This window comes from Jaculus jaculus, chromosome 9 (assembly GCF_020740685.1).
Source record: "Jaculus jaculus isolate mJacJac1 chromosome 9, mJacJac1.mat.Y.cur, whole genome shotgun sequence".
In the NCBI taxonomy this organism is placed as follows: Eukaryota; Metazoa; Chordata; class Mammalia; order Rodentia; family Dipodidae; genus Jaculus; species Jaculus jaculus.
The window spans coordinates 133,429,492-133,447,568 of NC_059110.1; the positions used below are offsets into that span (position 1 = coordinate 133,429,492).

The following is an 18,077-nucleotide window of genomic DNA, read 5'->3' on the forward strand; positions in this document are numbered from 1 at the left end:
AATTCTAGAGGTCTTCAAACTAAGGTCTAGTTAAACTTGCAACACAAGGAAGAAATCCTCATCAAAAAATAAATAATGGTTAATCAGGCAACATAATCAAAAGCACAGTTAGTACAGGTCTTTTTGTTCGGTTCAACATGGGCCTACGCTAGAAAGATCCAGGGGGATATCTTTACGTTTAACTTGGGCTCACCAAACTTAGTAGTTTATTTCAGCAATGGTTAGATGTAGGTCTGTCTTCCTGGAGAGTTTGGTGTGCTTTGCCCAGGACAAAGGTGGTCTTAGGTAACATGAATTTGGACTTTTAATCTGAGGCTTTGATTGATGTCAATGCCTTATCTAAATTGTAAAATTAGTATATGCAGGGGGTGGGGCCAGGGATAGGGATCCAGGGCTGGCTGATAGTGGAAATTAGCCCATCTAATTCTTTGAGTGGTTTTCAATGACATGGTCAGATTCTTAATTTAACTTAGAAAAGGCTATTGGGATGGGTTGGAGCATATATTATTACATTACTGTTTAATGTCTTAATGTGGGGCATTTAATTTGTAAATATTTATGGAAATGATTTTGGGACTGTGGAAAATTGACCTAATTTACCTTTGAAGTTTTAAAAGACAGTCCACTTTTTAGCATGTGTGTTGTGTCCAGCCTGTGGTTGTCTTAACTAATAAATGTGATTTTTCTCCCCATACTCTCCTTCGTTTATTTGCGTAGAGGCCTCTTCGCTGGCGTTGCCTGGTATACACTTGGTACCGGCTTTGCAGTTTCTCATTCTCCTGCCCCCATTAACTTGCTTGTACTTTTTAGGAGTGATAATTTAACTTCTATGTTACACATTAACTGCTAAGTAATTGCTATTCATAAACTGCCCCTTCCTTGGAAGCTAGCGAGAAATATTTTACTGGTTTTCAGAATTTCCACAATCATTTAAGTTTGCTTTTTTGTTTTAAAATACATTTATTTGAGAGGGAGAGAATGGGTGCACCAGGGCCTTCAGCCACTGCAAAACATACTGCAGGCAAATGCCTTATTGGCTAAGCCATCTCTCCAGCCTTCCACAATTAATTATAGGGAAGCTGTTAAATCTGGGCTGTGAGCTGGTGGTGGCTTGTGCCTATAATCTCAGCATTTGGGAGGCTGAGGCAAAGGCCTATATGTGACTGCACTTTTTAAAAAATGCTTTATTAAAATGGGCGCTACCTCACTTTTGGGGTTGCATGTCCCATCACGCAAAGGAGTACTTAAAAGAGTGGGCCACTGGTGGCTGTTTTAAAATAGGAAGGGTTGTCTTTACTGTAAAGGATAATATTTTTATTTTTTCTTTTCGAGGTAGGGTCTTACTCTAGCTCAGGCTGACCTTGAACTCAAATCGTACCTCTGCCTCCCGAGTGCTGGGATTAAGGACGTGTGCCGCAACTCCCGTCCCCAAATTATTTTGGTACACGTCTAAAATCAAGTATTTGGGGAATACAACGTGGGACTCAACTTGAAACATACCAGCCAAGGATTCCACCATGGCTCTGTCTAGTCCAGAGAAATGCGCAGGGTCTAACCCAGGCTCGCTGCAGTGCTACCTCGGCCCTCCAAGTGCGCCACCACTCCTTTCTAGAGAACCTGGTATTCCAGGCTCACAGGGCCGCAGTAGGAAGCTGGCGGGGATAACCTTTGAGAAACGAGCGCGGGGCGGGAGTTTAGAAAGAAAGGCTGCCAGCCTCGAACGAACGCGGGTTTGTAAACACGGCGTCGAAGGCCTCGGGAAGACGGGATACGCCGAGGGGTCTGCCCGGAGCAGCAGCGCTTCCGGGGCGTGGCCGGCCGCGCAGGCTCACTTCCGGTGCGCCTGTGGCGCGGCTTCCCCGTATCCGCTCGGGCTGTGGCGGTTTAAAAGGAACCTCAGATTGCAGAGCGCTGAAGGCGATGCGCTCGGGTGCGGCCGCCAGGGCCTGCCGGAGCGCCTGTCGGTGTTGGTCGTCCGGGCGCGGGGGTCGAGTAGATGCGGGGCCGCTCGGGAGGCCCGACGCCGAGCCCCCGGGGGCCGCGGAGGGCGGCGAGGCGCTCTTAGAGATGTGTCAGAGGAGGCATTTCCTTAGCGGGACCGAGCCGCAGCTCAGCCGAGAGGCGCTCCTGGGCGGGTGCCACCCCGGCTTTGGGCCCCTGGGCGTGGGCTTGCGGAAGAACCTAGCCGCAGAGTGGTGGTCCTCGGTGGTGGTGTTCAGGGAGCAGGTCTTCGCGGTGGACGGCCCCCACCACGAAGCAGGCCCTTCGCAGCCCGGGGACCGTGCCTGCAGGTTAGTCTCCCCAGAAAGTATACGCGAGATCTTGCAAGACAAAGAGCTTAGTAAGGAACAGCTAGTGTCCTTTCTTGAGAACGTGCTAAAAGCTGGGAAGCTACGGGAGACTCTTCTTCACGGTACGGCTCTTCACGATTTCATGCTTCAAAACAACTGGGGTGGAAAGGAAACCTTGCGTTAGTTTGGGGATTGCAACTGGCCCTCTGATCTCTTGCAAATGAAGTTATTTGCTTCTGATCCTTTAAAAAAATTTTTTTTAATTTATTTGCAAGCAGAGAATGAGAACGGCATGCCACAGCCCTATTGCTACTGCAAACGAACTCCAGACACCTGCTCCACTTTGTGCAACTGCATTTACATAGGTACTGGGGAATCAGTCATGTGTTTGAAATATTTGTTCACAGATATCAAACACAGATCTTGAGTTTAATATACTTGCCTACAAGAGGTCATTTTTCTCATTAAAAAGACCCCACCCCCACCTTCTTAATGAAAACTGTTCTACAACCTTCTTTTAATTTTATTTGCTAGGTTATTTTTAGTTTCCCATCCAATAAGACTAATCACGTTTTGTAAGCGAATTTTGAGTGACCACACAATAATTTGTATCCTCGGTCAGAAGTCAAATACAACATAATCCAGAAATGGTGGGGGGGCACTTTTTGGTTTCTTCAAGGTAGGGTCTCCCTCTAGCCCAGGCTGGCCTCCAACTCACATCCATCCTCCTACCTCTGCCTCCCCAGTGCTGGGATTAAAGGTGTGTGCCACCACACCTGGCTCAAAAAAATACAAAGCGCACAGGCTACCTCTAACTCCTGATTCTCTTGCCTCTGCCTCTTCAGCACCACTGGCCCCACTGAAGCTCTTTTCAAGACAGACTTGCTGTCACAGGCTCCCTTTTTTTTTTTTTTTTTTTTTTTTAATTTAAGACAGAGAAAATGAATGGGCCCACCAGGGCCTCTATCCACTGGAAACAAACTCCAGACACATGTGCTACTGATCATCTGTCTTACATGGGACCTAGAGAATTAATTGAACCTAGGTCCTTAGGCTTCACAGGCAAGCGCCTTAACTGCTAAGGCTAAGCCATCTCTCTAGAACCACAGTCTCATCTTTAAGAAATGCTGTCTCTATGTCCGGCGTGTTGGCACACATCTTTTACTCCCAGCACTTGGGAGGCAGAGGTAGGAGGATTACCGTGGGTTTGAGGCCACCCTGCGGCTAATAAATAGTGAATTCCTGGTCAGCCTGGGCTAGAGTGAGATCCTACCACAAAAAAAAAAAAAAAAAAACAAAGGAGGAGGAAAGGAAGGAAGGAAGGAAGGAAAGAAAGAAAGAAAAGAAAGAAAAAGAAATGCTGCTTTGGAGCATGGTGGTGCACGCCTATAATCCCAGCACTAAGTAGGCAGAGGTAGGAGGACTGCTGTGAGTTTGAGGCCAGCCTGAGACTACATAGTGAGTTTCAGGTCAGTCTGGAGACCATACCTCAAAACACACACACAAAATACTATCCTAGACGGGTGTGGTGGTGCACGCATTTAATCCCAGCACTAGGGAGGCAGAGGTAGGAGGGTTGCCCTAAATTCAAGGCAACCCTGAGACTACATAGTGAATTCCAGGTCAACCTGGACTAGAGTGAGACCCTACGTCGAAAAACCAAAATAAAGATATCCATAATGAAGTAAAGCAAACTAAACAAAAATCTAGTGACTAATGTGATAATTTTTTTGATTTGTAGTATTTTATCCCATATAGCTTTACTTTGGGGTATTACTGTCTGTCCACTCATTCACCATGTCTCCAAACAAACCAGTCTTTCCTATTAAATAAACTCACTATCACAATTATAAAGACCTAGAAAATGAGTTGTAACCACTCACAGAGACCCACTCATTCAAGTTATTCATGTACTAGACCCAAATTCCATTTGGTTGTCTTTCTGTTTCTAATGTCCTTGGTTCTGTCCCCAAGCTAAAATATATATATTTTATAAAAATAAAGATTTGGCCGGGCGTGGTGGCACATGCCTTTAATCCCAGCACTCGGGAGGCAGAGGTAGGAGGATTGCTGTGAGTTGAAGGCCACCCTGAGACTACAGAGTTAATTCCAGGTCAGCCTGGACCAGAATGAGACCCTACCTCGAAAAACCAAAAAAAAATGTGATAAAATAAAAAAATAAAGATTTGAAGAGCTGGGTGTGGTGGCACACACCTTTAATCCCAGCACTCGGGAGGCAGAGTAGGAGGATTGCCATGAGTTCCAGGTCACACTGACTACATAGTGAATTCCAGGTCAGCTTGGGCTACCACAAGACCCTACCTTGGAAACAAATAAAATGAAGATTTGAACGGAGCAGGGTATCGTTGGGGGAGGTCTTACTTTAACAAAATAATCTAATATGAGGTATGGAGAGATGGCTGAGTGGTTAAACGCTTGCCTTTGAAGACTAAGGATCCTGGTTCTAGGCTCTATTCCCCAGTACCCATGTAAGCCAGATGTACAAGGTGGCACATGTGTCTGAGTTTGTTTGCAGTGGCTGGAAGCCCTGATGTGCCCATTCTCTCTCTGCCACTTTCTCTCTCTGTGTCTGTTGCTCTCAAATAAATAAAACACACACTCACACAAAATCATAGAGAAACAGCGAATCCCAAGTGAGATAGGAAGGCTATGGCAGGTGGATCCAGACTTTTGAGTCTAGCCTGGGCTATATCGTGAGCCCTTGTCTCAAAAACTGAGAAAGCATAATGAACAGGGAAGGAGTCAGAGAGATGTTCTTTTTTTTTTTTTTTTTGTTCAATTTATTTATTTATTTATTTATTTGAGAGCAACAGACACAGAGAGAAAGACAGAGGGAGAGAGAGAGAATGGGCGTGCCAGGGCTTCCAGCCACTGTAAACGAACTCCAGACGCGTGTGCCCCTTCGTGCATCTGGCTAACGTGGGACCTGGGGAACTGAGCCTCGAACTGGGGTCCATAGGCTTCACAGGCGAGCGCTTAACCACTAAGCCATCTCTCCAGCCCGAGATGTTCTTGATAGAATGAAAAGACCCACTGAAAATGCACTACCTGAATTCTAAGTAGGAAGAAAAGAGCAAAAACTAATGTTTTGGAGCAGGAACAGCCATATGTGAAATGGTTTTCATTATAGCACTTTTGTTAATTAATTGTGGGGTTTTTTTGTTTGTTGGTTTTTTGAGGTAGAGTCTCACTGTAGCCCAGGCTGACCTGGAATTCACTATGTAGTTTCAGGGTGGCTTCAAACTCACTGCGCTCCTCTTTCCTCTGCCTCCCAAGCACTGGGATTAAAGGTATGTGCCACCACACTTGGATAATTATAGTTTAATAATGGTCACTGAGAGTATTTTTAAGAGATGAATACTACAGTATTAGAAGTAAATGAGAAAGAACATGGCAAAATATTAATTTGTTTTTTGATTACTTGAGACAGGGTCTCCAGTAGCCCAGGTTGGCCTTAAACACTGTGTGTAGTTGATGACCTTGAACTCCAGATTCTCCTATCTTCACTTCCCAAGTGCTGGGATTACAGATGTGTGCCACCGTGCCTGACTCTTTAAAGGTGACATGTATCATTTCATTCTTGCTTCTTTTGCTTTTGGGAGACAGGGTTTCTTGTTCTAAATCCCAGATTGCCCTTAAATTCACTATGTAGCCCAGGCTGTGCAGCAATCCTTTTGCTTTAGCCTGCTGAAAGATCACACACATGTACCACCACACCTGATTTATACTGTTATTTCTATGTTTTTGTGGACATGAAAGGTTTCAAGTAAAAAGTTAGGGGCATCGCCTAAAACGAAATGGTAATTTAGCTACTTTGAATGCTGTGTGCAAATACTATTTTACTTGTGGTTTGTCTACACGTTGACAAAACAATTTGGGTGGGTGTGTGGGTGTAAGAAATTAATGCAGTGACTGTCTTGACAGGTGCCCTAAAGCACTATGTTACTTGCCTGGATCTGGTAAACAGAAGGCTGCCATATGGCCTTGCTCAGATTGGAGCATGTTTCCATCCTGTTTCAGGCCCTGAGCAGATGCCTGGTAGTATTCAAAGGTACGTGACCTGACGAATGACCTGGTTAAGAGCCAGTCATTCCCATTTTGGGGTAGATTATAGAATTTTCAAAAAAGCCAACTTGCCGACATTTTTGTTTTTGTTTCATAATATGCAAAGCATCGGTGAGAGGACTGAGGCTTCCTTGGTGTGGTTTACTTCTGCAAGAACTGCAAGCCAGTGGCTGGATTTCTGGTTGCGTCATCGGCTTCTGTGGTGGAGAAAGGTACTACAATTGTCATTTTAATCAAGAGGTGAATTGTCTTAATGTATCAGGGATAATACTTTTTTTTAATAGATTTATTTATTTATTTGAGAGTGACAGCCAGAGAGAAAGAGGCATAGAGAATGGGCACATCAGGGCCTCCAGCCACTGCATACGAGCTCCAGACGTATACTCCGTCTTGTGCATCTGGCTCACTTGGGTCCTGGGGAATTGAACTGGGGTACTTTGGCTTTGCAGGCAAACGCCTTAACTGCTTAGCCATCTCTCCAGCCCCAGGGATAATACTTTTGTGGCTTTTTTATTTTTGTTTGTTTGAGGCAGGGTCTCATGTAGCTCAGGCTGGCCTTGAACTTGCTGTATGATAACTGGGGGGTTGCAGTCATGTTCATGTTGCTGGCAGAAAGCACCTGACCAAGAAGGGAGGAAAGAGTTTATTTTGGCTTACAGACTTGAGGGGATGCTCCATGATGGCAGGAGAAAACAATGGCATGAGCAGAGGGTGGACTTCACCTCCTGGCCTACATAAGGTGGAAAACAGCAGCAGGAGAGTGTGCCAAAAATACTGGAAAGGGGAAGCTGGCTATAACACCTGTAGCTTGCCTCCAGAAATACATCACATCTAGGAGGCTTCAATTCCCAAATTGCCACCAGCTGAGGACCTAGCGTTCAGAACACATAAGTTAATGGGGGACACCTGAATCAAACCCCCACACTGAGGATAGCCTTAAACTCCTGATTCTCCTGCCTCTGCCTCCCAAGTGATGTCTCTTTCTGCTGCAAATAAATAAATAATTTTTTAAAATATTTGATTTTATTTATTTGCAAGCAGAGAGAGAGAGGGGACAGTCAGATAGAGAATGGGTATGCCAGGGCCTCTAGCCAACACTCTACCAATTGAGCTCCATCCCTAGCCTGCAACTTTAATTCATTTTTAAGAGATAACTATGAGTTTAGAGGTAAACTATATTTATTTTAATAAGTTAACAAAACAAACTTTCTTTTCCAGTTTGCTGTGAGTCCATCTAACTTCAGCAGCAGCGATTGTCAGGATGAAGAGGGACGAAAAGGAAACAAGCTTTACTACCATTTCCCCTGGGGAAAGGAGCCCATAGAAACCCTGTGGAATCTAGGAGATCAAGAACTCTTACACATGTATCCTGGAAAGGTGTCAGAGTTACATGTATGTTTTACCTTGATCTTCCATATGTTCCTTATCCACATTTTTCTGTCATCATTTCTGAATTATTTGAGATTATTCCCATGAATATTCCCATTTGGGGTGATACTCAACTACATAACCACACTGCAGGTGTCAAAGTCAGGAAATTAACAGAAATCCATTATTACTCTTCATCCCACAAAACACATGAGAGTTAATTGATTATCCCAATAACGTGATTTATTTTTATTTTTTGGTTTTTCAAGGTAGGATCTCTAGCCTGGCACCTGGATTCACTATGTAGTCTCAGAGTGGCCTTGAACTCACAGCAATCCTCCTACCTCAGCCTTCCAAGTGCTGGGATTAAAGGCATGGCCATCCACCTGGCTCCAGTAATGTGCTTTATAGGTCCAAGATCAACCCAGGGTCATGTGTTTAATGTGGTTGCCATGTCTCCAGTCTCCTTCAAATGGTGAACCTTGCTGTTTTTGTTTTTAGGATGGTTTCACTCTGTAGCCAGGCTGTTCTTGAACTCATGGCAGTTTGCCAGCCTCAGCCTCCAGAGTTCTGGGATTATAGGTTGAGCCACGGCACCTGGCTGATCGTGACGCTTGAAGAAAAGAAGGTAGATATTTTGTAGAATGTCCCTTGGTGTGTATTGTCAAGTTTCTTCATGATTTATGTAGCTCAGCCATGGATACCATGGAAGCAATGCTGCCTGCATCTCAGCATCAGATTAGAAGGCATCAGTGGGTATAAATATATTAATTTTTTAATAAAAGTACTTTATTTTTATTTACTTATTAGAAAGAGGCAGACAGAGAATGGGCATGCCAGGGCCTCCAGCCATTGCAAATGAACTCCGGATGCATGCACCACCTTGTGCATCTGGCTTACATGGGTCCTGGGGAATAAAACCTGTGTCCTATTAATTTAATTAATTTTTTTATCACTTAGCTAAAATAGTGTCTGCCAGGTTTCTCCAATGTAAATTCACTTTTACTTATATCTTGGGATAGAGCCCAGGTCTAAGGGAATACAGCTCTATGAACCAGGTATGGTGGCACATGCAATTTCAGCACTTGGAAGGTTGAGGCAGGAAGATTCATAGCTCAAAGCCAGCCTGGGCTACATAGTTAGACCCTACCTCTCTCAAAAAAGTTTAAAAAAAATTTTTTTTTGAGCCAGGTGTGGTAGCATACACCTTTAATCACAGCACTTGGGAGGCAGATGTAGGAGAATTGTCGTGAGTTCAAGGCCAGCTAAGACTACATGGTGAATTCTAGGTCAGCCTGGGCTAGAGTGAAACCATAATTCAAAAAACCTAAAAAAAAAAAATTATCTTTCCAAATATCAGATCTTAACAAAGGAACTACTAAAAGGAGCAAAGCCTGGATCCCACACAGATGAGTTAGTTCATCTTCAGGAACAGAGCTGAGGCCTGCTGGGTTTGACATTTACAACTGAGTGCCACAGTTGAAACCCTGGACTCCCTTGAGAGTAGAGACATGGTTTTACCTTGGGCCCAGGGCCTAACATAACCCTGGGGTGGAGAAGGTCCTTTGTGACATGCATCTTTGATTTTTGTATTCTGATTATGGATTATGATTTGCTAAGTGACCCTTTGTCTTGTTCTCCGTGAAGGGCCGAGATGGACGGAAAGCTGTGGTTCCTTGTGTTCTGTCTGTAAGTGGGGATCTGGACCGAGGCGTGCTGGCTTACCTCTATGATTCATTCCAGCTCACAGAGAACTCCTTCTCAAGGAAGAAAAACCTTCATAGAAAGGTGCTTTTGATATTTCAGATGAACTGGAAAACTTAAATTAACGTTTGGGTTTGTTTCTTTTCTGTGTTAACTGCGCTCCTCTTCCTCTTCATTCCCTCCATATGCCTTAGGTCCTGAAGCTTCACCCTTGTTTAGCTCCCATTAAGGTCGCTTTGGATGTGTCAAGAGGTCCAGCAGTGGAACTAAGACAGGTGGGTGGGTGTTTGTTTATTTCTCAAGGTAAGGTCTCACTCTAGCCCAGGCTGTCCTTGAACTCGTGGCAGTTTGCCTACCTCAGCCTCCTGAGTTCTGGGATTACAGGTTTAGCCACTACACTTGGCTGATAGTGACACTTGAAAGAAAACAAGCTCCAAGCTGGCCCTGAATTTACAGCGTCCTCCTACCTCAGTCACCTGAGTACAGGGGCTAAAGGAATGCACCACCACAACCAGCTTAAGAAGGGTGGGTTAAATGAGTTTTAAGAGCTATGATGTTATAACCATTAGTAAACTTGGTAGCTTGCTATTTAAAATCTTATTTTGATTTATTCATTATTAAAGAACTGTGGTTAACTATAGGTATATAGATAAATTGAAGGCATAATATGTTAAAGAATCAGAAAACAGTTCAGTGGGTTTCACTGTTGAAGTTATACCCACTCAAAATGAGAACCAACCCTGGTGGTGCATGCCTCTCATCCCAGCACTTGGGAAGCAGAGGTAGGATTGCCATGACTTCAAGGCTACCCTAAGACTACATAGTGAATTCTAGGTCATCCTGGGCTAGAGCAAAACTACCTTGAAAATAATAAATAAATGAGTTTATACAGTTTTATTTATTTTTTGTTGGCTTTTTTTAAATTATTAATTAATTTATTTATTTGAGAGCGACAGACACAGAGAGAAAGACAGATAGAGGGAGAGAGAGAGAATGGGCGCGCCAGGGCTTCCAGCCTCTGCAAACGAACTCCAGACGCGTGCGCCCCCTTGTGCATCTGGCTAACGTGGGACCTGGGGAACCGAGCCTCGAACCGGGGTCCTTAGGCTTCACAGGCAAGCGCTTAACCACTAAGCCATCTCTCCAGCCCTTGTTGGCTTTTTTGTTTGTTTGTTTGTTTTTGTTTTTCCAGGAAGGGTCTCACTGAACCCAGGCTATATAAACTCAAATTGACCTCAAACTCATGGTGATCCTCCTACCTCTCTCCCTCCCAAGTGCTGGGATTAAAGATGTATGCCACCATGCCCAGCTTATACAGTTTTAGTAAGTAAAATATTTATACAGTTATCTAGTAAATTCTTTTTTAAAATAAATATTTATTGAGAGAGAAAGATGGAGAGATAGGAGCAGTGGGAAAGAATGGGTATGCTGGGGCCGCCTGCCACTGCAAATGAACTCAAGATACATGCACCACTTTGTATCTTGGCTTTACATGGGTACTGGAGAATTGAACCTGGTTGTCAAGCGCCTTTAACTGCTGAGCCATCTCTCTTGCTCTAGTGAATTATTTCTATCCCCTTTCCCTTTTTTTTTTTTTTTTTTTTTTTTTTTGAGGTAGGGTCCCATTCTAGCACAAGCAGCCCTGGAATTAACTATGTAGTCTCATTGGCCTCCAACTCATAGCGATCCTCCTACATCTACCTCCCCAGTGCTGGGATGAAAGGTGTATGCCACCACACCCGGCCCTCCTTTCCCTTTTAACTTAACACTGGTACTTGTTGGTATGAGCAACAGTTCTAGATCAATCTTTTGATTTTTCAAGTTTGTTCTCATTAGTAAATACTCTTGAGCAAAGTGAAGAGGCCACTCTTCTCTGTCCTGAGACTCCCTCAGCAGTCGTCACATCTGCCTCAAGGGCTCAGACCCACCCTGGACCCGAGGTCAACGAGAAGGTTCAAAGATTTGGGATGTTCTTCATGTAATCCCTGGTTGCTATGGAGATGTCTGGGCAGGCGGCCCTAGTGAACCCACCAGAGAAGACAGTGGCTTATTTCCCTTCTTTCCTTACTTTGTGGTAGTTTCCCAACACCCTTGTAGTGAGAGAGTGCTCCAGCTCAGTCACACCCCTCCCTGACACCACCGTCTCCCCTTGGGGAGCAGGTATCTTTGGTAGCAAGTGGGGCAGTTTTGATTGTCACACTGTGTATATAATGGAGGTCAGGGATGTTGCACAAACATGTCCACTGTGCCTGAGGGTGAGGAGGCCTCCTTGAGTTAGTCCCAGATGGAAGGAGGCTTAAAGTTTTGTTCTCCTTTGCTTTGCCACTGCTTGCCAAGAAAACAAAAAAGGTTGTGGCTGGGGCAATGGCTTTGACATTTAACATAGAGTTTCATAGAAATATTTATTGGTTTATTCATTTGTTTTTTGGTGCTTGGGGTTCAACCCAGGACCTCAAGTATGCTAGATAAGCGCTCTACTGCTGAGCTGTATAACTGCACGCTGTGTTACTGCTCTGTATTTCCAGTCAGGGTCTCTTCTCCAGCATTCCACGAAAGCCAGTCCTCCGCCCGAAGCACCTTTTGTAGTTGGCTTTTAGAATGCCACACTGCTGGGTTTTCTCGTCCTCCTTCTTTCCTAGTCCGCCCTTCTCTTCCTGATATGGGAGTCAAACCCTAGGGTACACTTCTTGCCTGTCACAGGAGTTTGAGAGTTAACAGAGCTCTTTGGACCCAGTTTTGTTTTACTTTTTTTTTTTCCTCATAGGATCTGTTTTGGTTTGGTTTGTGTTTTGAATGAGCATGATGATAATTCCTGATTGGTGTAAAAATGCCCCTGCAAAGATTTATATTCAGTTGATCATCCCTCACCCAGAAATCTAAACTTGGGATTACTCTAACTTCTGAACTAGTTTCTTCATTTTCAAAGCACATTTTCTAAAATATCCAACAAAATCCAGGAGTGGTGTTACATACTTAATCCCAGCACTCGGGAGGCTGAAATAGAGGGATTGCCTTCAGCTGAAGGTCAGCGTAGGGTAGAAAAAAAAGTGAAGCCAGAGCCGAGCATGGTGGCACATGCCTTTAATCACAGCACTCGGAAGGCAGAGGTAGGAGGATCACCATGAGTTCAGGGCCACCCTGAGAATATGGAGTGAATTCCAGGTCAGCCTGGGCTAGAGTGAGACCCTACCTCGAAAAACCAAAAAAAAAAAAAAAGTGAAGCCAGACGTGGTGGTGCATGCCTTTAATCCAGCACTCAGGAGGCAGAGGTAGGAGGATCACTATGAGTTCGAGGCCACCCTGAGACTACATAGTGAATTCCAGGTCAGCCTGGGCTAAACTGTGACCATACCTCAAAAAAAAAGTCAAAATTTACAACATAATTTAGAGATATTAGTATCATATAACTTAAAGAATTCATATATATTTTAGAGATTGAAAAGGTGATTGTAATTTCACCAAACTAGGACACTCTTACAACTTGTATTTCTTACAAATTTGAAGTCTTTTTATGTGTCTCCAGGTTTGTCAAGGACTATTTAATGAATTACTAGAAAATGGGATTTCTGTGTGGCCTGGCTATTTGGAGACTATGCATTCCTCATTGGAACAGCTCTATTCCAAGTAAGTTACCTTCCTTGTTATTAAAAAAGTGTTTTATTCAGAGTGATTATATGTTTGTTAGTTTTTGCTAATAAAAATAAATCACATTTTATAAAAATAAAATGCTGTAACTTTACATTATTTATAACTTTACCTTTTATAGAATTATGGGCACTTAGTTAATTGCTGTAACAAAGAACAGCACTCGGTGGGTACATTTGTGGGTGCACCTCTGTTTGGCAGTTTCTCAGGGATGAAGTTATATATAATACATTGGTTCAATCAGGACTGAAAGAACATTTATTGAATGCCTTTCCTTGCTGATAGTGAGTTCATTTTTAACTACATGGAAGAGTATTCTGTACTGGAGTAGTTGGCACCTCTCACCTAAAACTGAAGCTGGCTACCAAAACCTAAAATCTGAAATGCTCTAACATCTGAAACTTTTTGAGTACTGATATTTTTGCAGCAGGTGGAAAATTCTACACCTGACCTTGTCACAGGTTTCAGTCAAAACACAGGTGCATAAAAATATTTTTAAATGTAGTTGTGGGTGTGTGGGGGCCACATTGCGCACGTGGAAGTCAACCTCAGAGGGTTGGCTTTTTCCTCCCACTTACTTGAGACAGGGTCTTTTGCCCTTGGGAAGGCCAGTCTAGCTGGCCCACAAGCCTTGGGGTTCTGGCTCTGCCTCCCATTGCCACAGGTGCATGGGCATTAGGGGCATGTGTACCACTTTACATGGGTGCTGGGTATCAAGAGTGGACAGGCTTGTATAGAAAGCACCTATAACTGCAGAGCCATTTTCCCAACCCCATTAAAATATTTTATAGGCTGGGGAGATAGCTCAATCAGGAAATTGCTTGCCTCACAGGTGTGAGAACCTGAGATCCATCGCTGCATAAAAATACCAGATGGATCCTGGTCAAGGTCAGCCTGGGCTATAACGAGACCCTACCTGGAAAAAAAAAAAAAAAAAAAAAAAGCCAAGTGAGGCTGAGTAATGGCTCAGCAGTTAAAATGCACTTCCTGCACAAGCATGAGGGCCTGAGACTTGAGTTCAAATACACAGATCCCAGGTGAAGCAGTTGGGCAAGGCCACAAATACCTGTAACCCCAGTCCATCAGGGAGCAGAGACCTGAGAGTCTTCAGTGCTCCCACCCCCATCAAGCTCTGAGATCAGTAAAACGAGGCTGGGGCTCAAAGCAAGACCGGGCGGAAAGAGCGATGGAGCAGGACACCTCCCTCCAGAAGTTGTATTCCAGCCACCACAGGCTAGCAACCCAACCACCAGCTAGCATACGGCACACCCCAGGGCACGTACACATGCACACGCTACACACAAAAGGAAAAAATGCCAGGGATGGTAGCCCATGTCTAATTCCAGTGCTAGGGAGAAAGAGACAGGCAGATCGATGGAGCTCACTGGTTAGCCAGTCTAGCCTAATTAGCTAGCCAAAACCCTGTTTCAAAAAGGGGTAGACAGGGCTGGAGGGATGGCTTAGTGATTAAGGTACTTGCCCGTAAAGCCTAATAACCTGGGCAAACCCAGTTCTGTTCCCCAGTACCCAAATAAAGCCAGATGCACAATGAAGCGGCACATGTATCAGGAGCTCATTTGTGATGGCTAGAGGCCCTGGCACACACCTTCATTTCTCTCTGACACCCCCTCCTTGCAATTAAATAAATAAAATTATTAAGGACCAGAGAGATGGCTTGGCAGTTAAGGTACTTGCCTGCAAAGTCAAAGGACCCAGGTTCATTTCTCCATTACCCACATAAAGCCAGATGCACAAGGTGGCACATGCATGCATTTGGGGTTTGTTTGCAACGGCTAGAGTCCCTGGCAGCCCATTCTCTCCCTTTCTCTCAATAAATAAATTAATTAAAATAAAGAGATGGGCAGCATTTCTGTGGATAACACCCAAGATTGTTCTCTGACCTCATACCTACACACATACAAACATTCATGTACACATAACACACACACACAGAAAATTTCTTTTAGACTATATGCATGAAGTATATGTGAAACATAAATTAATTTCATGTGCAGACTTGGGTCCTATTGCTAAGACATATCATTATACATATGAAAATGTTCCAGAATCTAAAAATAATTCAAAACAGTTCTGGTCCTAAGCATTTCAGATTAGGGTTAATCAGTGTAGGTCATCTTGCTTACTCCCCACATCTGGTCTACCACCAAATGGTGTCAGTCTGCTTGCTAAGTAGCTCTCTCTTGTTTTGTTATTGTTGTTTGGTTTGGGTATCTTTTTGAGACAGGGTCTCACCCTGCTTCCCAGGATGCTCTGGAACTCACTGTCTGACCTCAAACTCAGTCATCCTGCTGCCCTCGGCCTTCTGAGTGCTAGGGTTGCAGATGTGAACAATCATGCCCAGCTCCAAAATAGAGCTCAGCCTGACATCTCTCTGTCTTCACAACCATTACCCAAGCTAAGGATACTAAATATCCCATCTTGATTATTGAAATACTCTTGTCATTGAATAAGTTGTCTTTAGTCTTGCTAGTTCTGCTTTTTCATTAACCTTTTTTTTTTTTTTTTGAGGCAAGCCCAACAGACTGGCCTTTTAAAAAATATATATATATTATTTATTTATTTATTTGATACAGAGAAAGAGGCAGAGAGAGGGAGAGAATGGATGCACCAGGGCCTTCAGCCACTGCAAATGAATTCCAGATGCATGTGCCTCCTTGTGCATCTGGCTTATGTGGGTCCTGGGAAATTGAACTGGGATCCTTTGGCTTTGCATGCAAATGCCTTAACCACAAAGCCATCTCTCCAGCCTTTTTTTTTTAATGAGAGAGAGAGAATTGTGGCATGCCAGGGCCTCCAGCCACTGTAATTGAACTCCAGATGCGTGTACCACCTTGTGCGCATGTGCAGTCTTGTCAATGTGTCACCTTGTGTGTCTGGCTTACGTGGAATCTGGCAAGTTGAACATGGTCCTTAGGCTTCATAGGCAAGTGCCTTAACCACTAAGCTATCTCTCAAGTCCTCTTTTATTAACCTGTTTTTGTAAAGGGATTCATTCTTCCTTCTTAGGGGTTTATTTTTATTTTTAGCTTTTTTCCCCTAAGAGTTCTGAAGTTGTATGTTTTGCTCTTGCGCCCTCTAATTGTTAAGTTATATCTTCCAGCCAGGCATGGTAGTTCACGCTTGAAATGCCAGCACTCTAGGAGTTGAGGTAGGAGCATCATAAATTGAAGCCAGCCCGGGCCATAGTAAAACCCTCTGTCTATGTAAAAAAGAGAGAGAGACAAGAAAAGGGAAAAAAGACAAAAATTTTAATAAAATATATTTTACAGATGATGTCTGAAGCAAAGTGTGTTAAAAGTAGGAATAGAGGGCTGGAAAGGTGGCTTAGCAGTTAAGGCATTTGTTTCAGGTTAGGGTCTCTTGCTCTAGTCCGGGCGTCCTGGATGAAATTTACTATGTAGTCTCAGGCTGGCATTGAACTTACAGTGATTCTTTTACCTCAGCCTCCCCAATGCTGGCATTAAAGGTGTGTACCATTATGCCTGGCCAAAAAAAAATTAAGACAGGATCTCAGGTAACTGGCCTTGCTATGCAGCTGAGGATGATCTTGAATTGTGAACCTCCTGCCTCTACCTCCCTGAAAGCTGCAATTACAGGCATGTACCATCACCCCCCAATTTAAGAAAATAAACATTTAATGTGACTTGGTACGCACAAAGGCCAGCATGGATTGTGACCTAGAAACTATAGGCTCACGTGACAAGGTACAGATGAAGCATGAATTTGGCTTAGTTTGTCTGCTAGGTCTGTCGTACAGTATGCTTGATTATGAAACTGCAAGTGTGGTTCCGGCTTGTAGCCAAGCTCCTAAGGGCTGAGGTGGTTATGGCTCTCACCATATGTAACACCACCCCAGTGATGTGTTAAGGTGCCGGTGCTTAGTTCGTAGGTTTTAGTTTCTCTTGCAACTTTGTGGTTTCTCAAGTGAGTTCAAAACTTCACTTTGAGCTTGTTTCAGAAAAAAACAGTGGAGGTGCTTTGGATACAGCTCCCAAGGCCCAACTTTGTAAGGAGTTGAAAGTGATATGGACTCTAAACTCATTGAAGCCAGTAATCTAAGGAGTTGATGATTTATTTTAGTTCTCATTCATTTTGTTTAACTATGTTTGTCTTAGGTATGATGAAATGAGTATCCTGTTCACAGCTCTGATTACTGAAACCACTTTGGAGAATGGATTAATACACCTAAGAAGTAGAGACACCACAATGAAGGAAATGATGCACATATCCAAATTAAAAGACTTTTTAATCAAGTATATAGCATCAGCTAAAAATGTATAGGTTTTATTTTTATAATAAATATTCTGTTAATTTTGTTGTCTTAATTTAATCTTTTTGGTCCTTTTGCATTTATGTAGCAGGCATTTTTGGTGTTTTTTAATCATTCCAGGTGTGTGTGCCACTTTTGCATCCAGCTTTACATGGGAGCTGAGGACGGAAACCCCATTTGGCAGGCTTGCAAAGCAAGTTCCTCTAACCACCGAGCAACCTCCTAGCCTATTATTATTCTATTTTTTTTTTCAAGGTAGGGTCTTGCTGTAGCCCATGCTGACCTGAAATTCACTATGTAGTCTCAGGGTGGTCTCATACTCATGGCAGTACTCCTACCTCTGCCTCCTGAGTGCTGAATATTTATTTATTTGTGAGAGAGAGAATAAGCACACCAGACCTCTAGCCACTGCAAATGACCTCCAGATGCATGCACAATCATGTACATATAGCTTACGTGGGTCCTGAAGAATCAAATGTGGGTCCGGAGGCTTCATAGGCAAGTGCTTTAACTGCTAAGCCATCTCTCCAGCCCCATTATTATACTTTTGATGTATTCCATTGTATTAAGAATACATGCGGGGGGCTGGAGAGATGGCTTAGAAGCTAAGGCACTTGCCTGCGAAGCCTAGGGACTGGTTCAATTCCCCAGTACCCATGTTAGCCAGATGCAAAAGGTGGTGCATGCATCTG

General features: G+C 43.7%; 1 protein-coding gene across 1 annotated transcript; it reads left to right on the plus strand.

The window, feature by feature from the left end:
- Positions 1-1,902: 1,902 nt before the first annotated feature.
- Positions 1,903-17,445, plus strand: Polg2 (DNA polymerase gamma 2, accessory subunit). Its single transcript, XM_004655115.3, has 8 exons — positions 1,903-2,413; positions 6,237-6,363; positions 6,484-6,589; positions 7,596-7,769; positions 9,393-9,533; positions 9,644-9,724; positions 12,973-13,073; positions 17,231-17,445. Exons 1-8 carry the CDS (start codon positions 1,921-1,923, stop codon positions 17,394-17,396), a joined length of 1,389 nt encoding a protein of 462 aa, XP_004655172.2. The 5' UTR covers positions 1,903-1,920; the 3' UTR covers positions 17,397-17,445.
- Positions 17,446-18,077: the final 632 nt, after the last annotated feature.